Source organism: Chanodichthys erythropterus, chromosome 23, assembly GCF_024489055.1.
Source record: "Chanodichthys erythropterus isolate Z2021 chromosome 23, ASM2448905v1, whole genome shotgun sequence".
NCBI classification, from domain to species: Eukaryota; Metazoa; Chordata; class Actinopteri; order Cypriniformes; family Xenocyprididae; genus Chanodichthys; species Chanodichthys erythropterus.
Genome location: NC_090243.1, coordinates 8,558,511 through 8,581,913, shown reverse-complemented (window position 1 = coordinate 8,581,913; position 23,403 = coordinate 8,558,511). Strand labels below are relative to the sequence as shown.

Sequence of the window (23,403 nt, the reverse complement as noted above, 5' to 3'; positions counted from 1 at the left end):
GAATATTCAAAGCCTCTCCGCAAGAGGAGATTAGAAACATTGGGTGGGGTTTGTGTGTGTGTGTGTGTGTGTGTGTGTGTGTGTGTGTGTGTGTCTGTTCGTTTGATTCATGAGACGCCTGATAGAAGATTGAAAGAAAGCGCAGAAGGAGAATGTTTCATATTCAGCCTCAGTGCAGGAAGAATGCACCTAGAAACACATTTATAGTAATGCCAAGGTCTTTCACTTGTAGCTTTTTATTTTTAATTCTCTTATTTTTAATTCAGCTGTTCTCATTTATTTCTTATTTAAATATCTGGTAAAACAACTGGCTTATGTAGCCGCAATGCATAGTCATCTTTATACATACAGTATGAAATATGAAATGCTGTTGTCATGACAATCGGTGATTGCATGATTGTGTTTCTTGTAGGCTTGTCAGATGTACCGGTACTAAAAATGTCTTTGACTGTTTGTTGCTTCTTGCTGTTTTTTGAGCATCTCGTACCATTTTCATTGCATTTGCATTTAAAAAATGATGTATACATTGTGTTGCACACCTCCTGCTTAATTAATAACTGCTAAATCCCATCACTTTTTGCCACTTTTGTTCCACTTTCACTACATGCATTTTATTTAATACAGAAAAAGCATCTCCAATTCTTGAGCAAGACTTTTCATTGTGTTGGCATGTGTTATAATGAGTGGTGATCCGACACTAAAGCTGAGGGTTCATGGCTGTTATCAGTGGCAGAAGGCAGCAGTGTTAATCTTCTCTTGTGTACTCAGACACGCACTTCGATCTATCGCTGTTCCACAGCTGCGGTTTCCCATTCTCCATTGTAGTCAAACCTCGAAATGCAAACAGTTACATCCAGCTCTTGATATACATCCACTGAGGTACATGGGCAGTTTTGCTTTATCACAATAAAAAGCTCCTCAGGGTAAATTACAACCAGGAAATCATTGTAATCAAGGTGAAAGTGCCAGTTTAGACAAATTAGTAATATATTATTGAAATATTATTATAATTTTAAAAACAGTTTTCTGTTTTAATATATTTTAAATGTAGTTTATTCCTGTGATGGCAAAGCAGAATTTATTTTATCTCGCAATTCTGACTATTTTTTCATCAGAATTATGATATAAACTCACAATTGCGAGTTATGAAGTCAGAATTGTGAGATATAAACTCAGAATTGCGAGTTATAAAGTCAGAATTGTGAGATATGAAGTATTTGTTAGATATGAAGTTAGAATTGCGAGTTATAAAGTCAGAATTTTGAGATATAAACTCACAGTTGTGAGCTATGAAGTCAGAATTGCGAGTTTAAAGTCAGAATTGTGAGTTATGAAGTCAGAATTGCGAGTTATAGTCAGAATTGTGAGATATGAAGTAATATTTGCGAGTTATAGTCAGAACTGTGAGTTATGAAGTCAGAATTGCAAGTTATAAAGTCAGAATTGTGAGATATGAAGTAATATTTGCGAGTTATAGTCAGAATTGTGAGTTATGAAGTCAGAATTGCAAGTTATAAAGTCTGAATTGTGAGATATGAAGTAATATTTGTGAGATATAAACACAATTGCGAGTTATGAAGTCAGAATTGCGAGTTATAAAGTCAGAATTGTGAGATATAAACTCAGAATTGAGAGCTATGAAGTCAGAATTGCGAGTTATGAAGTCAGAATTGCGAGTTTAAAGTCAGAATTGTGAGTTATGAAGTCAGAATTGCGAGTTACCCTGTATAAAGTCAGAATTGTGAGATATAAACTCAGAATTGAGAGCTATGAAGTCAGAATTGCGAGTTATGAAGTCAGAATTGCGAGTTATAAAGTCAGAATTGTGAGATATAAACTGAGAATTGAGAGCTATGAAGTCAGAATTGTGAGTTATGAAGTCAGAATTGCGAGTTTAAAGTCAGAATTGTGAGATATGTAGTCAGAATTGTGAGTTATGAAGTCAGAATTGCGAGTTATAAAGTCAGAATGGTGAGATATGAAGTAATATTTGCGAGTTATAGTCAGAATTGTGAGTTATGAAGTCAGAATTGCAAGTTATAAAGTCTGAATTGTGAGATATGAATTAATATTTGTGAGATATAAACACAATTGCGAGTTATAAAGTCAGAATTGTGAGATATAAACTCAGAATTGAGAGCTATGAAGTCAGAATTGTGAGATATGAAGTCAGAATTGCGAGTTATGAAGTCAGAATTGCGAGTTATAAAGTCAGAATTGTAAGATACGAAGTATTTGCTAGATATGAAGTTAGAATTGCGAGTTATAAAGCCAGAATTGTTATGAAGTCAGAATTGTGAGATATGAAGTATTTGCTAGATATGAAGTTAGAATTGCGAGTTATAAAGCCAGAATTGTTATGAAGTCAGAATTGTGAGATATGAAGTCAGAATTGCGAGTTATAAAGTCAGAATTGCAAGTTATAAAGTCAGAATTGTGAGATATGAAGTAATACTTGTGAGATATAAACTCACAGTTGCGAGTTATAAAGTCAGAATTTTGAGATATAAACTCACAGTTGTGAGCTATGAAGTCAGAATTGCGAGTTATAAAGTCAGAATTGTGAGATATGAAGTAATATTTGCGAGTTATAGTCAGAATTGTGAGTTATGAAGTCAGATTTGCGAGTTATAAAGTCAGAATTTTGAGATATAAACTCACAGTTGTGAGCTATGAAGTCAGATTTGCGAGTTATAAAGTCAGAATTGTGAGCTATGAAGTCAGATTTGCGAGTTATAAAGTCAGAATTGTGAGATATGAAGTTATATTTGCGAGTTATAGTCAGAATTGTGAGTTATGAAGTCAGAATTGCGAGTTATAAAGTCAGAATTTTGAGATATAAACTCACAGTTGTGAGCTATGAAGTCAGAATTGCGAGTTATAAAGCCAGAATTGTTATGAAGTCAGAATTGTGAGATATGAAGTCAGAATTGCGAGTTATAAAGTCAGAATTGCAAGTTATAAAGTCAGAATTGTGAGATATGAAGTAATACTTGTGAGATATAAACTCACAGTTGTGAGCTATGAAGTCAGAATTGCGAGTTATAAAGCCAGAATTGTTATGAAGTCAGAATTGTGAGATATGAAGTCAGAATTGCGAGTTATGAAGTCAGAATTGCGAGTTTAAAGTCAGAATTGTGAGTTATGAAGTCAGAATTGCGAGTTACCCTGTATAAAGTCAGAATTGTGAGATATGAAGTAATATTTGCGAGTTATAGTCAGAATTGTGAGTTATGAAGTCAGAATTGCAAGTTATAAAGTCTGAATTGTGAGATATGAAGTAATATTTGTGAGATATAAACACAATTGCGAGTTATGAAGTCAGAATTGCGAGTTATAAAGTCAGAATTGTGAGATATAAACTCAGAATTGAGAGCTATGAAGTCAGAATTGTGAGTTATGAAGTCAGAATTGCGAGTTTAAAGTCAGAATTGTGAGTTATGAAGTCAGAATTGCGAGTTATAAAGTCAGAATGGTGAGATATGAAGTAATATTTGCGAGTTATAGTCAGAATTGTGAGTTATGAAGTCAGAATTGCAAGTTATAAAGTCTGAATTGTGAGATATGAAGTAATATTTGTGAGATATAAACACAATTGCGAGTTATAAAGTCAGAATTGTGAGATATAAACTCAGAATTGAGAGCTATGAAGTCAGAATTGTGAGATATGAAGTCAGAATTGCGAGTTATGAAGTCAGAATTGCGAGTTATAAAGTCAGAATTGTGAGATATAAACTCAGAATTGAGAGCTATGAAGTCAGAATTGCGAGTTTAAAGTCAGAATTGTGAGTTATGAAGTCAGAATTGCGAGTTACCCTGTATAAAGTCAGAATTGTGAGATATGAAGTAATATTTGCGAGTTATAGTCAGAATTGTGAGTTATGAAGTCAGAATTGCAAGTTATAAAGTCTGAATTGTGAGATATGAAGTAATATTTGTGAGATATAAACACAATTGCGAGTTATGAAGTCAGAATTGCGAGTTATGAAGTCAGAATTGCGAGTTTAAAGTCGTAATTGTGAGTTATAAAGTCAGAATTGCAAGTTATAAAGTCAGAATTGTGAGATATGAAGTAATACTTGTGAGATATAAGCTCACAGTTGCGAGTTATAAAGTCAGAATTTTGAGATATAAATTCACAGTTGTGAGCTATGAAGTCAGAATTGCGAGTTATAAAGTCAGAATTGTGAGATATGAAGTCAGATTTGCGAGTTATAAAGTCAGAATTGTGAGATATGAAGTTATATTTGCGAGTTATAGTCAGAATTGTGAGTTATGAAGTCAGAATTGCGAGTTATAAAGTCAGAATTTTGTGATATAAACTCACAGTTGTGAGCTATGAAGTCAGAATTGCGAGTTATAAAGCCAGAATTGTTATGAAGTCAGAATTGTGAGATATGAAGTCAGAATTGCGAGTTATAAAGCCAGAATTGTGAGATATGAAGTAATACTTGTGAGATATAAACTCACAGTTGCGAGTTATAAAGTCAGAATTTTGAGATATAAACTCACAGTTGTGAGCTATGAAGTCAGAATTGCGAGTTATGAAGTCAGAATTGCAAGTTATAAAGTCTGAATTGTGAGATATGAATTAATATTTGTGAGATATAAACACAATTGCGAGTTATAAAGTCAGAATTGTGAGATATAAACTCAGAATTGAGAGCTATGAAGTCAGAATTGTGAGATATGAAGTCAGAATTGCGAGTTATGAAGTCAGAATTGCGAGTTATAAAGTCAGAATTGTGAGATATAAACTCAGAATTGAGAGCTATGAAGTCAGAATTGCGAGTTTAAAGTCAGAATTGTGAGTTATGAAGTCAGAATTGCGAGTTACCCTGTATAAAGTCAGAATTGTGAGATATGAAGTAATATTTGCGAGTTATAGTCAGAATTGTGAGTTATGAAGTCAGAATTGCAAGTTATAAAGTCTGAATTGTGAGATATGAAGTAATATTTGTGAGATATAAACACAATTGCGAGTTATAAAGTCAGAATTGTGAGATATAAACTCAGAATTGAGAGCTATGAAGTCAGAATTGTGAGATATGAAGTCAGAATTGCGAGTTATGAAGTCAGAATTGCGAGTTATAAAGTCAGAATTGTGAGATATAAACTCAGAATTGAGAGCTATGAAGTCAGAATTGCGAGTTTAAAGTCAGAATTGTGAGTTATGAAGTCAGAATTGCGAGTTACCCTGTATAAAGTCAGAATTGTGAGATATGAAGTAATATTTGCGAGTTATAGTCAGAATTGTGAGTTATGAAGTCAGAATTGCAAGTTATAAAGTCTGAATTGTGAGATATGAAGTAATATTTGTGAGATATAAACACAATTGCGAGTTATGAAGTCAGAATTGCGAGTTATGAAGTCAGAATTGCGAGTTTAAAGTCGTAATTGTGAGTTATAAAGTCAGAATTGCAAGTTATAAAGTCAGAATTGTGAGATATGAAGTAATACTTGTGAGATATAAGCTCACAGTTGCGAGTTATAAAGTCAGAATTTTGAGATATAAATTCACAGTTGTGAGCTATGAAGTCAGAATTGCGAGTTATAAAGTCAGAATTGTGAGATATGAAGTCAGATTTGCGAGTTATAAAGTCAGAATTGTGAGATATGAAGTTATATTTGCGAGTTATAGTCAGAATTGTGAGTTATGAAGTCAGAATTGCGAGTTATAAAGTCAGAATTTTGTGATATAAACTCACAGTTGTGAGCTATGAAGTCAGAATTGCGAGTTATAAAGCCAGAATTGTTATGAAGTCAGAATTGTGAGATATGAAGTCAGAATTGCGAGTTATAAAGCCAGAATTGTGAGATATGAAGTAATACTTGTGAGATATAAACTCACAGTTGCGAGTTATAAAGTCAGAATTTTGAGATATAAACTCACAGTTGTGAGCTATGAAGTCAGAATTGCGAGTTATGAAGTCAGAATTGCAAGTTATAAAGTCTGAATTGTGAGATATGAATTAATATTTGTGAGATATAAACACAATTGCGAGTTATAAAGTCAGAATTGTGAGATATAAACTCAGAATTGAGAGCTATGAAGTCAGAATTGTGAGATATGAAGTCAGAATTGCGAGTTATGAAGTCAGAATTGCGAGTTATAAAGTCAGAATTGTGAGATATAAACTCAGAATTGAGAGCTATGAAGTCAGAATTGCGAGTTTAAAGTCAGAATTGTGAGTTATGAAGTCAGAATTGCGAGTTACCCTGTATAAAGTCAGAATTGTGAGATATGAAGTAATATTTGCGAGTTATAGTCAGAATTGTGAGTTATGAAGTCAGAATTGCAAGTTATAAAGTCTGAATTGTGAGATATGAAGTAATATTTGTGAGATATAAACACAATTGCGAGTTATGAAGTCAGAATTGCGAGTTTAAAGTCGTAATTGTGAGTTATGAAGTCAGAATTGCGAGTTATAAAGTCAGAATTGCAAGTTATAAAGTCAGAATTGTGAGATATGAAGTAATACTTGTGAGATATAAGCTCACAGTTGCGAGTTATAAAGTCAGAATTTTGAGATATAAATTCACAGTTGTGAGCTATGAAGTCAGAATTGCGAGTTATAAAGTCAGAATTGTGAGATATGAAGTCAGATTTGCGAGTTATAAAGTCAGAATTGTGAGATATGAAGTTATATTTGCGAGTTATAGTCAGAATTGTGAGTTATGAAGTCAGAATTGCGAGTTATAAAGTCAGAATTTTGTGATATAAACTCACAGTTGTGAGCTATGAAGTCAGAATTGCGAGTTATAAAGCCAGAATTGTTATGAAGTCAGAATTGTGAGATATGAAGTCAGAATTGCGAGTTATAAAGCCAGAATTGTGAGATATGAAGTAATACTTGTGAGATATAAACTCACAGTTGCGAGTTATAAAGTCAGAATTTTGAGATATAAACTCACAGTTGTGAGCTATGAAGTCAGAATTGCGAGTTATAAAGCCAGAATTGCAAGTTATAAAGTCTGAATTGTGAGATATGAAGTAATATTTGTGAGATATAAACACAATTGCGAGTTATGAAGTCAGAATTGCGAGTTATAAAGTGAGAATTGTGAGATATAAACTCAGAATTGAGAGCTATGAAGTCAGAATTGTGAGTTATGAAGTCAGAATTGCGAGTTACCCTGTATAAAGTCAGAATTGTGAGATATGAAGTAATATTTGCGAGTTATAGTCAGAATTGTGAGTTATGAAGTCAGAATTGCAAGTTATAAAGTCTGAATTGTGAGATATGAAGTAATATTTGTGAGATATAAACACAATTGCGAGTTATGAAGTCAAAATTGCGAGTTATAAAGTCAGAATTGTGAGATATGAAGTAATACTTGTGAGATATAAACTCACAGTTGCGAGTTATAAAGTCAGAATTTTGAGATATAAACACAATTGCGAGTTATGAAGTCAGAATTGTGAGATATGAAGTAATATTTGCGAGTTATAGTCAGAATTGTGAGTTATGAAGTCAGAATTGCGAGTTATAAAGTCAGAATTGTAAGATATGAAGTATTTGCTAGATATGAAGTTAGAATTGCGAGTTATAAAGTCAGAATTGCGAGATATAAACTCACAGTTGTGAGCTATGAAGTCAGAATTGCGAGTTATAAAGCCAGAATTGTTATGAAGTCAGAATTGTGAGATATGAAGTCAGAATTGCGAGTTATAAAGTCAGAATTACAAGTTATAAAGTCAGAATTGTGAGATATGAAGTAATACTTGTGAGATATAAACTCACAGTTGCGAGTTATAAAGTCAGAATTTTGAGATATAAACTCACAGTTGTGAGCTATGAAGTCAGAATTGCGAGTTATAAAGCCAGAATTGTGTTATGAAGTCAGAATTGTGAGATATGAAGTCAGAATTGCAAGTTATAAAGTCAGAATTGTGAGATATAAACTCAGAATTGAGAGCTATGAAGTCAGAATTGTGAGTTATGAAGTCAGAATTGCAAGTTATAAAGTCTGAATTGTGAGATATGAAGTAATATTTGTGAGATATAAACACAATTGCGAGTTATGAAGTCAGAATTGCGAGTTATAAAGTCAGAATTGTGAGATATAAACTCAGAATTGAGAGCTATGAAGTCAGAATTGCGAGTTTAAAGTCAGAATTGTGAGATATGAAGTAATATTTGCGAGTTATAGTTAGAATTGTGAGTTATGAAGTCAGAATTGCAAGTTATAAAGTCAGAATTGTGAGATATGAAGTAATACTTGTGAGATATAAACTCACAGTTGCGAGTTATAAAGTCAGAATTTTGAGATATCGCAAGTCAGAAACTCGTGAGTTTATAACTCACAATTCGGACTTTATTTCTCACAATTGTGAGTTTATAACTCGCAATTCTGACATAACTCGTAAATTGCGAGTTGAATTGTGAGATATAAACTCCCAATTGTGAGATAAAAGTCGCAATTACCTTTTTTCTTTTTTATTTAGTGGCTGAAACAAGCTTCCATAAGTTTCCATAAGAAATCATTATAATATGCAGATTTGATGCTGAATTGTTGAAAACAATTGAAAGAAAAGAAAAGAAGTATTAATTTCTTTAAAAATCCCAAACTTTTGAACTATATTGTATATTGAAAAAAAAAAGGTTGCTTTTATTGGTTGTCAGGTTGCTTTATATGGTTCAGAGAGAGAAGGCAGATTAGCAAATGAAAGTTGTCTGTTATTCACAAGTGTCCTTCAAACTGGCTTAAGAAAACACTGTATACGGTGTCAAAGGAGGCAGAACAGAAGCAAAAAGGCTTAGTATGCGAGTTAATTAAAGAATTACATCGTCAAACACTGTTGTCAGGAAATAGCAGGATTCGTTGAAGCACATTATCGGCTAGTTGCCCTTGTTAACAGCCTCTGTACAAAATGAATAAGAGAAACTGTCAGCATTTCAGCTGAGATGGTGAGTGTACAATGTGGCCCCAGAGAGATGTATTTACCAGCCATTGTACCAGGCAATACACCATTTTATTCTCAACTATTCTTAATGAAAGAGGCCAGTCTGGCTCTACAGTAGTCAAATTAACCAGCACTGGATCATAAAGTTGTAGAGAAATATATTGTTTCGATGCTGGAACTGACCATCTCACAGATGGAAAAAGATAAAAAAAACCTTCTGTGAGTTAATACACCTGCTTCATTGTTGTTTATGGGTTCATATATCATTTTATACAGAAAATATATGCAGTCTGATGTTTGCCAGTTATTACTTTCTGCTCTCGCGCTGTTGCCAATGACAAATAATAGATACGAGATGGGTCGGTTGTCGAGATTTTATGCAAGATGTTATCCACCTCGTGTAGTGCTGTGGGTTCGTGTGACTCCTTGTCCGTTTTTGCATTTTATCTCACACTGTGCTGAGGAAAGCCCTTGTCCATGTAGTGCTGTGTGGGGTTGCATAAGATACACCCTTTCTGATAAGATAAGCTAATGGAATCTGAAGGTCACCAAAAGGTCATTCTCCAGAGGCATCGCCGCTGTGGCAGAGTGGCAACACTTCATATTGATAAAGTCTTCGCTGGGGCCTGGAGCATTTGCACATACAGTTGTGATAAGCAGAATACTTACTCTTTGGAGAAGTGTGTCAAGAAAAAATATGTGCATTGGAATTGCAGCATTATTTGATTACATAGTTATTTGAAATGTAATCAAATAGTGCTGCAATTCCAATGAATATATTTTTTCTTTTATTCATCAAGTCCATCAATGTGTGACCTTGCTATCTGACTTCTCAAGATTGAGTGAAATTCAAACCAGTCAGTGGTGGGTACACAGCTTTAAGTTGCAGACAGAAATTTAATTAGCCTTTTTTGTGAGTTAATTAATGACTTACAGATAGATTTTCACCTGCTAAAGGTGTTTGCATGCAGTTGAGGCTGTAAATCAAGCCCCCAGGGTCTTCAGTGCTAAACTAGTTAGAGACCTTGAGTTATTTGAAATTTTCACATTGGAGTAATGAGTTTGAGCATATCCAAAGCCAAACACCCACACTCTTCTATTGAGCCAGATGGATACTGTCTCTTCATTATGTTAAAAACAAACAAATGTGGAGTTAAAGTGATCTACTTTTGAAAGTGACTCACATTTATGAGTTAATTGTATTTATGAGTGTGTTGTGTTGAAAATTCTTGTTGCAAATTCTGCTGAACTAAATGCATCAGCAAAGGTCTACACTCCCCTACTGTCCCCCCATAAATATACACTGATAAGGCATAACATTATGACCACGGTCCCACTTTTGCTGCCAAAACAGCCCCGTCCAATCGAGGCATGGACTCTACTAGACCCCTGAATGTGTGCTATGGTATCTGGCACCAAGATCGGACTTGTTTGTTCAGCACATCCCACAGATACTCATTTGGATTGAGATCTGAGTAATTTTGAGGCCAATTCAACACCTTAAACTCATTGTTGTGCTCCTCAAACCATTCTTGAACTACTTTTGCTTTGTGGCAGGGTGCATTATCCTGTTGAAAGAGGCCATAGCCACCAGGGAATACCATTTCCATTAAAGGTTGTACATGGTCTGCAACAATGCTTAGGTAGGTGGTACGTGTCAAAGTAACATCCACATGGATGGCAGGACCCAAGGTTTCCCAGAAGAACATTGCTCAAAGCATCACACTGCCTCCGCCGGCTTGCCTTCTTCCCATAGTTCATCCTGGTGCCATGTGTTCTCCAGGTAAGCGACGTAAACGCACCCGGCCATCCACGTGATTTAAAAGAAAACGTGATTCATCAGACCAGACCACCTTCTTTCTTTGCTCCGTGGTCCAGTTCTGATGTTCACGTGCCCACTGTTGGCGCTTTCAGTGGTAGTCAGGGGGCAGCATGGGCACCCTGACTGGTCTGCAGCTATACAGCCCCATACACAGCAAACTGTGATGCACTGTGTTCTGACACCTTTCTATCAGAACCAGCATTAACTTCTTGAGCAATGTGAGCTACAGTAGCTCGTCTGTTGGATCAGACCACACGGGCCAGCCTTCGCTCCCCACATGCATCAATGAGCCATGGCCGCCCATGACCCTGTCACCGGTTCACCACCGTTCCTTCCTTGGAACACTTTTGATAGATACTGACCGCTGCAGACCGGGAACACCCCACAAGAGCTGCCATTTTGGAGATGATCTGACCCAGTCATCTAGCCATCATAATTTGGCCTTTGTCAAGCTCACTCAAATCCTTACGCTTGTCCATTTTTCCTGCTTCTAACACATCAACTTTGACGACAAAATATTCACTTGCTGCCTAATATATCCCACCCACTAACAGGTGCTGTGATGAAGAGATAATCAGTGTTATTCACTTCACCTGTCAGTGGTCATAATGCTATGCCTGATCGGTGTTTTTATATATATATATATATATATATATATATATATATATATATATTGATTGATTGATTGATTGATTGATTGTGGTGGGGCCAGTGAAAATATTGGGGGAAAAAAATCTTTGTAGCCTGATTTGTTTAATGTGGAAATCTTATACTGTATTGCAGCCCTGTCTGGTCACTGAACTTTACTGTCCGTTAATTCAATCCATCAAGCAACCACCTCTTCTTTCACCCTATTTCTAGATCTCTCTCTTTCTCTTTTTCAACCGGTCTCCATTAATCTCAAACTCTGTCTAATTATCGTTAGCCTACACTGAGCGAGTGCAACATTTTCTTTAAAAGAAGCTGAAGAGTCATGGATGGTCTCGGAAGATACATTGATCCTTTTTTCCCAGGGTGCACTTTGTGTTTGGTGACTAATAGTCCTGTTTTACAGCTTCACTTGCAGTGTTGTGGTAAAGACTCAGAACCCTGCCATTGATCGTCTCGCGCTGCAGATTTATGAGACACTCCACTGTGACTGTCTAGCAGACAGTGGCTGCCACATTACCCTCATATTGAGCGAAATGGATACACTCTGTCACCTCAATATGTTAAAAACCAAACAAATACACATTTAAGTGATCTACCTTTAAAGTTTGCATCTGATGCAGTCAGCCACACTGTCTTGCCATGTTTGGAGATAATCATTTTCATTTTTCACAGAAATTTTTTAAAGGTTCACAATTAAAATTAGAGCACAATCAATCGGTGAGTCATCACGCATCAAGATGAATTATTTAATTAGAGGTTTTGGACCATTTTAGAGCACCATTAAGAGTAGCCAAGCAGTTGCTTCAATTTGTATTGTGTAATCATTCAAGCATATGGGTAAGGATGGGTCTAATTTTAGTTTTGTTTTTGTGGAAACCATGATACTTTCTTTTTCAGGATTCTTTGATAAATAGAAAGATTTATTTGAATAGAAAACTTCATAATGTTCCTCTGTTGTATTCTTTGTCATTTGTCTGAATAAAAGTATTAATTTAATTCCTGATCCATAAACTTTTGAATGGTAGTGTATTTTTTTCTGTCATACATTTTAAACAGCAAAATGTTTTGCATACAAATGCATCTTCATTTACATACAATTGTTGTCAAATAAATCATTTTTAATCAGCCACATGGGCTTCTGTTTCTACTGTTTAATATAAAATGTGTATAAAGGCCCGTTCACACCAAGAATGAGTAATATGATGATAACTATAAAGATATAGTTCTAAAAATCACTTTCAGAATGATTTTTTTGCCAGCTGATGAACAATAAAAACAGTGACAGCCAATCAGAATTTGAAAGGGCTCAATCAATTAAAGCGGGCCTTAAATGTGACAAGAAAGTTGACTAGTAATACTCAATTGTATCAGTAATGTGTACCTGTTAAGGTGCTTTTTAATGCTGTCATTCTCATAGCTGTCGTCTCTTCCTCTCCTTTCCGCTCCCTCCTTGCCATTCTTTCATTGTATCGTGTCTTTGTCTGCTTGTCTTCTCACTGTCCTTTCATTGTTCCTGTACCCAGACCTAGTGAACCAGTTTTGTGAGCAGGTCCTGAACTTCTTGTTTTGTCCCTACTCTCCTGCCATAGCCCCGTCCTCCCCTGGTGTTGACTCCGTACCCTTGCAGCGAACAGGAAGTCAGAATGCCACAGGGACGTTTCCCAGAGGCGGCTACGCTTCCGGTCAGAGTGCCAATTACACGGACACTTACCGCACATTGCCGTACTGCTCATCAGTGGAGTCTCCCTACAGCAAGTCCGGCCCTGCCCTGCCACCCGAGGGCACCCTGGCCCGCTCTCCCTCCATTGACAGCATTCAGAAGGATCCCAGGTGAGTTTGCATGCCATTAGACCTTTTTCAGTCAGAGTGGTGCTCATGCCAGGTGCAGATGGCAAAGGTACACATATCAATCCAGTTTTAGCTGGAAGAGCATCTGCTGAAAGAGTTTTCAGGGGTTGTGTGTTACATTTTGGAGGCCCTTTTTAGGGTGACCACCTGGTTATTTTTCTGTTGTAGGACAGCAGATGTGATTTTGCAGAACAATGCAGTACACATGGGAGAGAGATAAATGTACTACTATTACACTATGTAAATATGATTTAAATTAGTTGGAAAGCCTCTTAAAGCACACTTAAAAATAATGGTTCCAAAAGGGAGTATGGGAGGGGAGTATGCCGTTGCTGTGACCGGCATATAAAAAACGGGTCATGACATGTAATATATATGTGTGTATATATATATATATATATATATGTATACACATCACCTTTTCCTTGAGGTTCACTTATAATGTTGCACCAAAACAAATATAAATGTAAAAAATGATTATTTTCAACCCTCATTCTGACCCTCTCTATGTAATGATCCATTTTTAAGTGCCAGCTCCTTTAAGTCTTGTCAATAAACGGCCGCTGTTTTGATTGTCTAATGTCATTGCATAGGAAACAGTAGCTGCATCCGAAATCGCGTACTGTTGAGTAGGTACTACATTTAAATTTATGTTTACTTCACGACCATTGAAAAAGTATTTTCTATATAGTATGAATTTGTGTAGTACAAAATGAATTTGGGCGTACTATGTCCGCCATGTTGTTACTGTCACATGACTTACCAGCGTCAGTTATGTCTCTTTAATTCTATTCACAAATCCTCTCCTGTGGCCTCATGGGATAGTAAAGTGTCCATCGAATGTGCACTGCAGTATCTCACCGGAAGTGGTAAGTCATCCGGGTACTTTTCGCCTACTGTTTTTCGAATACTGTGAATTCGGACATACTACTCTGTTCGCATACTGTTTTACGTGTACTATATAGTAGAGAAGTATTTGATTTCAGACTAGGGCTGCACGATTAATCGCATGCTATTCTCACGCGCATTTCGTCAGTAAAGCCGGTTCCCTGATTACCACTAAATCGCCATCACCTGCTTTCAAATGAAGCGGCATTTAATAGACAGAGCCGTAGATCACTGAAAAGCCACGCAATATCGCGTTCATATCGCAGATGAATCGCCTGCGATAATGAACACGATATTGCGTGGCTTGTCTGTGAACTACGGCTCTGTCTAATAAAAGGCGCTCCGTTTAAAAACAGGTGATGGCGATTTAGCGGTAATCAGGGAACCGGCTTTACTGACGAAATGCGCGTGAGAATAGCATGCGATTAATCGTGCAGCCCTATTTCAGACGTAGAGTTAGTGCGCCCATGGGCGTGCTGGTCTCAAAAAAAGAGGTGTGTTCAGGCGCATTGCCGGCGCATTGCTATTTTAAGGAGCTGAAAATAGACTGCGCCATAGACCAACTCAAACCTGGTCTAAAGTTAATGGCGCAATATTTTTTTTTAGAGCGCATTGGTAGAAACTGCGCCTCTGGGCACGTCGACAGTGCGCGTTGACTTTGCTTATTACACACAGGGATGCGCATCACACAAACATGCCAAATATTAAAAACAAAAGGATTACAGTGTAAAAGAATATTATTGTGTAGGCTACATAAATATAAAAATGTAACTTTGTTTAACTTCTAACTAAACGTTTAACTTCGCGCACGAGCAGATCGGTTTCTTCGCTTAAAAAGCGTTCAGCTTTTTCGTCAACAAATTCCGCCATGTAAATAGCAGTCCGCCATGGCGCGAGCGCATCTCGCTCGCAATTTTCTGCGTTTTTCGCATCCGTGGCATGCATTTTGAGAGACGTTTTGACAATTCAGAGCCACCGTATGCAAACACAAAAATCCAGAATGCCATCTGACAAGTTGATCCACGTCGTCAACAGCACAAAACAGCAGCACTAAATGACATAGAACGTGAGGAATACAAAGAGACCGACTATAAAGACTCGTGCCAGTAGTAAAGCATCAAACAGAGCCTCTGACATCCTGAAGTAATCTTTGAAACACTCGGATAATCCCACAGCTCCTTGATGAGGTGAACTCTCCTTTCTCTCTATGCAATCTCGGGATTGAATGGACCCAATATTTCCTCTTTCTTTTTCTCTTTTTAAGAAGAGAGGAGACAACTAATCGTATTCACTGCTGCTTGAAGACTTAATTTTGTATTGTTTTGCGTTTTTTTTTTTTTTTCGCGACACATTCATTAATACGCATCGGACTCAGTGTGCAAGGTCTCTGTGCGTGACGAATTTTTAGGATTGCGAATACGAAAACACGCATGCGAAAATTTGCGCTTTACACTTTGCGTTTAGATCGTTAAAATAGGGCCCAAAGCATTATAAAATCATTTACATACGGTTTGTGATGCAGCTACTGTCAGATCCAATACAGTTGGCTCCTTTATCTTTCTTAAACTGTGTTTCTTTTGCAAAACAAAATGCTCTGAACAAATATATAATCTTTTGACGCCATTAAAATAAACCATCCATTTGTTTCCAATGCATATAAGATGTTTAAACTGGATGCTTCAAATCAAACTTTCTTTCACTCTTCCATTTGTCCTGTTGTCGATAGACTCTGAACATGCATCTGTATGCTGTATCCAGTGTAGACAGTGTCAGTGATTATAATGGGTTCTATTTGCTTTTGACGCAGCGAGACATGATGCACTCACACATCCACTGTGGGCTAATGTCAGCCGTTAAAGGGATAGTTCACCCAAAAATGAAAATTTGATGTTTATCTGCTTACCCCCAGTGCATCCAAGATGTAGGTGACTTTTTTTCTTCAGAACACAAATTGTGATTTTTAACTGCAGCCGCTGCCGTCTGTCAGTCAAATAATAGTTGGGAACTTACTTTACTATAAGAGTAAATAAAACTTGCTTAGACAAATCCAAATTAAACCCTGCGGCTCGTGACGACACATAAATGTCCTAAGACACAAAATGATCGGTTTGTGCGAGAAACCGAACACTATTTATATAATTTTTTACCTCTAATACACCACTATGTCCAACTGTGTTCAGCATTCGCTTAGTGTGGTCTGATCGCGCTCTGACAATGGCAGCGATGTCTCGCACTCATTGAAGTATATGCACGAGACATCACTGTTGTTGTCAGAGGACGATCAGACCTCACTAAGCGATTGCTGAACGCAGTTGGACATAGTGGTGTTTTAGAGGTAAAAAATTATATAAATACTGTTCGGTTTCTTGCACAAACCGATCGTTTCGTGTCTTAGGACATCAATGTGTCGTCACAAGCCACAGGGTTTGATTTGGATTTGTCTATGCAAGGTTTTTCGACTCTTATTGATCCAAGTTCCCATTCACTCCCATTATTTGACTGACAGACGGCAGCGATTGGAGTTAAAAATCATCATTTGTGTTCTACTGAAGAAACAAAGTCACCTACATCTTGGATGCGCTGGGGGTAAGCAGATAAACAACAAATTTTCATTTTTGGGTGAACTATCCCTTTAAGTGACTGAACGCCAGTAGGTGGGGCCTATGGTGCAATGATGTATAATGTCTTGCTCCAGAGGCAGTCATATGCAAATGTATTTGCCCATGTCATGTCACAGATCCTGCAATATCAAAACAAGCCGTTTTTGGAGCTTGATTAAATAAATGCTTTGTTTATGGTGACTAGGACCTTTTAAGCTATGAAACTTGCAAGATCTTGTTTTAATGGTGTCATGACCCCTTAAAAGTTCTTCATTGAAACATAGATGCCAATAAAGAACCTTTACTTGTAAGAGTGTATTTGATGCGACATAACTGACATTGGATGATAACGTGCTTTAAATTGACAATAAGCTTTGGTAATTGTGACCAGTTTTAAGTGATACAGTGTAATTTTCCCCAGGGGACCTATTCAGTCTACTAAATATAATGAACTGAATATAGCAGACTAGTAGTTAAAATCCAGAATTCAAACATTAAATGCATTTACCGGATCATCTTGAACTTGTATTTTTTGTTAGATCTGGCAGCTTTGAGCAGGACTTTCTTATCCAGTATGTCTAGAAGTTCTGGCTGGTGTTGCTGGATTTAAAGGTACACTATGTAACTTTTGGCCTTCCAGCCTCTAAAAAAAACTGTATACATTTTGCAGAAGAACATTGTTTTGGTTGAGCTTTGGCTTTGTGTGACTGGAGGTTTGAGATATAGCTTGCTCCATGTCAACCATTCTCACTCATTGTGACACCTAACCTATGCCACTTCCACACCATACATGCGTCGAAATATCTCTAGCTACTTTTCTCTATTTACGGATATGACAAGACAAACACGGGTGAGTGATGTATGTATGCAATTTCCCATGAAAACCATCCTGTCAGGTCTAAAATACGAACAATAGGCTTACCATCGCGAATCAGGGTAAGACAAAATCAAATTTTGGAAGAAGGATTGATGATGTATTGACTCATTATTTCAATTTTGTACAAAAAAAGTTACATGGTGTACCTTTAACTTCACCCGGAATTCACTTTTGAGGGACGCTACTTGTGTTTTGCAGGACATGGGACAAAGCTCCCAATATCGGGACTGTCCCACAAAATAGCCTTAGCCTGTATTTGTATTAGAGGTGAAAGCATATTCAGCCTTCTCAGTAAACAACTGGTCATGACATAAATGAAAAGGAAGTGATTTTGTAGCAATAGAGTTTCCTTTTGTAATCTTCACATTAAAGCAGTTGACTTATCAAAGGCTAATCCTTCTGGGTCTTTATCCTGCCGACACATCTTTTTCCATCTACTGCTTCTGCAAATAAATCAATTGAATAAATAAAAAGCAAGAATTACAAATATTTTGCATTGTGATACACTGTTTCCCATGATTATGATTCTGTGTAAATGCATTTAGATGGCCTCTTAAAAAGTCGATGTAAACACGGCATATAGGCCTATTTACTACAGGGCCCCTGCACAGGATCGCACCATAGGGACACTTGCAGAGTGTTTTTATATTTATTTGTGTTGATTTAGAGAGAGATTTCTGGCTGAAATACACTATTGCTTGTTGTTTGTATATTTACTAAGTCAATAGCTTTTGGAACTATGTGGTTTTTTGCACCTTTTTTGGCTCCCAGATGCGTTGAACTCTATGCAGTTTTTACAGACATCAACAGAAATTCGGATTAGTTTCTCGGGAGGATGATGTTTCTAAAACCCTTCCTTAGAGACACACTTCCTTAAAACATGTGCTTCACAGACAGGCATGATCGTTAAAAAAAATATGACAGGGACCATATACTGTTCAAAAGTCAGTAAGCTTTTTTAAAGCAGTAAAGACAGTTAAAGACATTTATAATGTTACAAAACATTTCAGTTTCAAATAAATGTTGTTCTTTTGAAAGCATCCTTGGGAAAAAAAAAAAAAAAACACGTATAACTATTTCCACAAACATATTAAACAGCACAACTGTTTTTAACATTAATAATAAGATGAAATGTGTCTTAAACACCAAATCAGCATATTCAGGATCATGTGACACTGAAGTTTGAAGTAATGATGTTAAAAATTCAGCTTTACAGTCACAGAAATAGTAAAATATATTACAATAAGAGTTTTTAAATTGTTAATGTGAGAGATTTTAATTGAGAGTTGCTATGTATTGTTCTGGGTGGTTACAAAGGTGTTAATAATAGAACACATCATCTCAGCTAGCCAAACATTTTTTTATATAATTCATGCCCATAGTACAAATTGTGTATAGTATGTGTGTCACTAACCTACCATCCTTTGAAGATTATACCATTATATATATATATATATATATATATATATATAAAACATTTTTTTGCCATTTTTTTATAAATATATATATATATATATAAAACATTTTTTTGCCATTTTTTTTTTTTTTTTCATCCATTAATTGGACAGAGTTCTGCTCAGTTCCTCATCTGCTCGGTGCTATAATGGTCCTGAAAAACTGGACAGCAGATAATTAGTACTGGTGACATACACTCTGCAGGCGTTTACTGGGGCTCATCTTGGTTAGGCTGATAAAGGCTACTGCAGTCTAGCAATAGTGCTGTTTAGTGTTGTTAGTCCTTGCAGAGCTGATGATCATATACTATTAGAGTTGGAGAAACTACTTTGAAATGGTACAAGCTACACATAATGTAAAATAACTAATGGATGGATGGATGGATGGATACATACAGTGTGAGCTCTTTAGTCTGAGTGTGACTGAGTGTGATTCATAAATGCAAGGCTGTGCCTGGAGTTATTCAGTCTAAATGGAGCGAAACTGGAACCACCCATTTTTTCTGCGACCTTGGTTGTGAAAGTATTTTCCCCATTCATTTTCTATAGGGATTTCAGTAAAGAATTTTAATGAGGTCTGAGATTGAAGATTTATAAAAAAAAAAAAAATAATGACAACAGAGTAGTATTTACACATGCATAATACTAGAAAAAGAGTAGGTGAAAAGTGCCCAGATGACCTACTAGTGTGCATTTACTATCCCATAAGGCCACAGGAGAAGGAGTTGTGAATAGCGCTGTAAGTCACATGACAATAACATCCCGTCATATTACAGCATATTACAAGTAGAGGCCAATGCACAATAAATACAACATAACATCACAAACGAATGTCATAACCTATTGAAACATTTATTTCATATTATTATAGACATTATTTTCACAGTATTTTATATAGTTTTAATTTACTGCATGTATTTGTGAAAATGAGTATGTTTAATGTTACTTATGCTTTGTCAATGTTAAAATTCTTTTTAATATGCCAATAAAAATACCGCAGGCTTTCTCTAGGTCTTTGTCACTTGATTAAAATTAGGCAAAACGACAAATGTTTACTTTCACGAGCCTCTATGTATTTGCGAGCTTGCAGTGAGAATCACTCAAGTGAGAATGAGAAGTTTAAAGCTTACCACCTGCGGCATCTTCTGGGCTTTCGAACGGTTCAAATCTCTCAAGTCTGCATTCGATGCATCCTCGATATCAAGAACACATCCAGGTACTTTCAAGATCGCTTAAGAATGCATATTGAGAAACCGCTTCTGTCTCTTAGAACTAAAATCAGTGTCTCAATGGCAGGGCTTTCCGACCCTGCTCCTGGAGGGCTACCGTCCTGCAGATTTCAGTTCCAACCCTGCTCCAACACACCTTTCTGTAATTATCAAGCAGCCCTGAACACTAAAATTAGCTGGTTCAGGTGTGTTTGATTTGTGTTGGAGCCAAAATCTGCAGGGCGGTTGCCCTCCAGGACCAGGGTTGGACACCCCTGCTCTATGGAAACAATTAATGTTTAATAAAATGTTATTTATGACTGAACACAAGGCAGATGACCCAAACACTGAAAGGTGCTAAAGAGGATCTTTTCGTCGACTGAGAAACCAAAGACTGTTAGTGAGTTTTTGAAATGAGCGCATGCGTAAGAACAACCCCCCCTCCTTCACAGCTCATTTTGAGGGAACGCCTCCCAAAACTCGTGCACGAGTATTGGAACACGAGTGTTTACTACCGGCATTCACTGTGTCGTGTTAGTGGATTCATTATGTCGGACTCACCGCAGGTAACTCATAATCTGCAGGAGTGTGAAAAGTTACTGGAGCGCGCAGCCGCGCTTGTCTCTCACAAGGAATGTCATGGCAGTGATTGACAAGCCAGAGGGCCAATCGTTTACGCGATTGGCTGATGTTTTTAAGGCCCTACCTCATGCACAGATGATGTATATTAATTAGTGGTGGGCCGTTAACGGCGTTAACGTGCTGCGTTAACGCGAGACTCTTATCGGGCGATAAAAAAAATATCGCCGTTAATCTCTTCTCAAAATTTGGTTGGGAGCTGGGTCTATTCTACGCAAGTTATGATGACTTTCACCTTGATATTTTAGCGCGGATGTATACCTAGCCGAACTGACCCTTCTCAAGACCCATCCGCCCCCCCTAGTTACTGTTGCTTTGGTCGACAAGCCGTGGTGCTGTCAGGCCCGTCACGTCACACAGTGATAAATGCATCACGGAGCAGAGGACACTGACAAGACAAAGCAGGTAACTTATGATATTTAACAAAGTCCCAGCTTTAAAACTGTGTAGTTTTTTAAGAAATTCAAACAATAAAACCCGTTTTCTTTAATGTGTCGTGATCATGGTCGTGACAGATTGCTGTAGCGCCTCAGCTCAAGAGGCTCATAAACCGATCATCTCTTACTACGAGTCCATTTATAGCATCAAATAAACATAAATGAACATGAGAATCAGTGTTGTTTCAAACGCGGAAAGATGTCAATATACAAAATATAATATACAAAAGTTTAACTCCACTGAGGTTAATCTTCTAACTCCTATCTGCTTTGTCGGACAAAATGGTGGATTACTTTTAGTCATTTGCTGCGTCCCAATTCGCCTACTTATACGCCCTAAAAGTATGTAACGTACTCTTTCTGTGAACAAAAAGTACTTACTTTTGAGTGTGTAGCAAGAGAGTAGACAAGCTTTGGGACATACTATCACGTCATACAATCGCGTCTTTGCTCTCTGTCGCATCCTGTCACCGTAAACTGCCCTGTCAATCATCTAACATCCTCCACATTTCATTTAGCTAATTTCCTACCGTATCGGAGAGAAATGCAGCACGTCGATCTGCAGTCGCGGGTCTTTCATGTGGAGAACTCTCCTCATATTAATGCATAAAGATGCATTTAAAACTTAATGGCCAATCAGATCTTTATAAAAGTCCACATTGGTATTTGCAGATGAAAAATAACACGTATAACATTAAATAAATATTTTCTATCAGTTTGAACGGATTATTAGTCACTCAAACAGCCTCTCAGCGTTGATCGTGCATATTCGTCATGTTTTGTAGTTTTTAACACGTTTTACTCGTGTTTGTAGTTCTGAACTGAATCCTCGTACAACGTGCAATGGGTTGTGGGCAATATTAGCCTTTATAGTGTGCACGGATCCACACTTCGAAAATCTACCGGAAATAGTAGACCATCCGGGGACTTTTGGCATACTCTTTTCAACATACTATGCTTTGGCACACACTTATTTTAATCTCACATACTATTTAGGATGGATAGTATGGACATTGGGACGCAGGGACAATTTGGGTATCTCACATATTCTGAATGTCTTCGGCAGAATTCAAATGAGCCATTTTAATCTAGATTAATCTAGATTAATTCCAAAATTAATCTAGATTAATCTAGATTAAAAAAATTAATCTATGCCCACCTCTAATATTAATATTATTCCTTTCAGTGCACCTAATAAATAGTCTTTTATCAGTTAGTAAAGACAGTTTCAAGTAATATTGCAAAAATGTATAAAAAAACATCCTCTTTAGCACCTTGAACAGCACTTCTCATGTGTGACAAAATTCTATTTAAAGGGGACCTATTATGCCTCTTTTTACAAGATGTAAAATAAATAAGTCTTTGATGTCCCCAGAGTGTGAATGTGAAGTTTTAGCCCAAAATACGCTATAGATCCTTTTTATAGCATGTTAAAATTGCCACTTATTGGGGGGTGAGCAAGAGTGCCTGTTTTCCTGTGTCCCTTTAAATGCAAAGGCGCTGGTGCTCCCAGACCCCTTTCAAGAAGAGGGCGGAGCTTCAAGAGCTCATGTTGACATGCGCCGGCATACCGGCAAGAACAAAATCTCACACACTGAAAATGTCAGAAACTGTCAGTAGTGGTGTTCAGCCATCTGACCGTTTGTGAAGCAGTCCGACACAAAATGATTGGCGCAAACATATAAGACTTTAGTGATTATCTTAGGGACATTTCCTTCGAAAATGAAATTTAACTGTGGTCCTCACTGACTCAGATGGCAGGAGCCTATGGAGACTGTTATGTGCATTGGTACATACATCCCAAAACACAAGACTTGTAATGCCTGTTTGGCACAGACATTGTACAACTCCAGCTGCTACAGTGAGGATACAGAAATGGTGGACACTTTGTAGGGCGAAATCTGAATCGGTGTGTTTGAAGAGACTGTTTTTGATTTATGGGAATTGTAAAAAAAAAAAAAAAAAAAAAAAAAGTGAGTGAGTGAGTGAGTGAGTGAGTGAGTGAGTGAGTGAGTGAGTGAGTGAGTGAGTGAGTGAGTGAGTGAGTGAGTGGAGTTTTAACATTTTAGGT

General features: G+C 37.0%; 1 protein-coding gene across 3 annotated transcripts in view; it reads left to right on the top strand.

Annotated features, from left to right (window-relative positions):
• ctnnd2a (catenin (cadherin-associated protein), delta 2a) overlaps positions 1–23,403 on the top strand; it is a 374,070-nt gene that overhangs the window by 187,562 nt on the left and 163,105 nt on the right. For all 3 annotated transcript variants that reach the window (XM_067377392.1, XM_067377391.1, XM_067377393.1), the window contains one exon: positions 12,971–13,211. In XM_067377392.1, the coding sequence (XP_067233493.1) occupies positions 12,971–13,211 (241 nt within the window). The remainder of the gene's footprint in view (positions 1–12,970; positions 13,212–23,403) is intronic.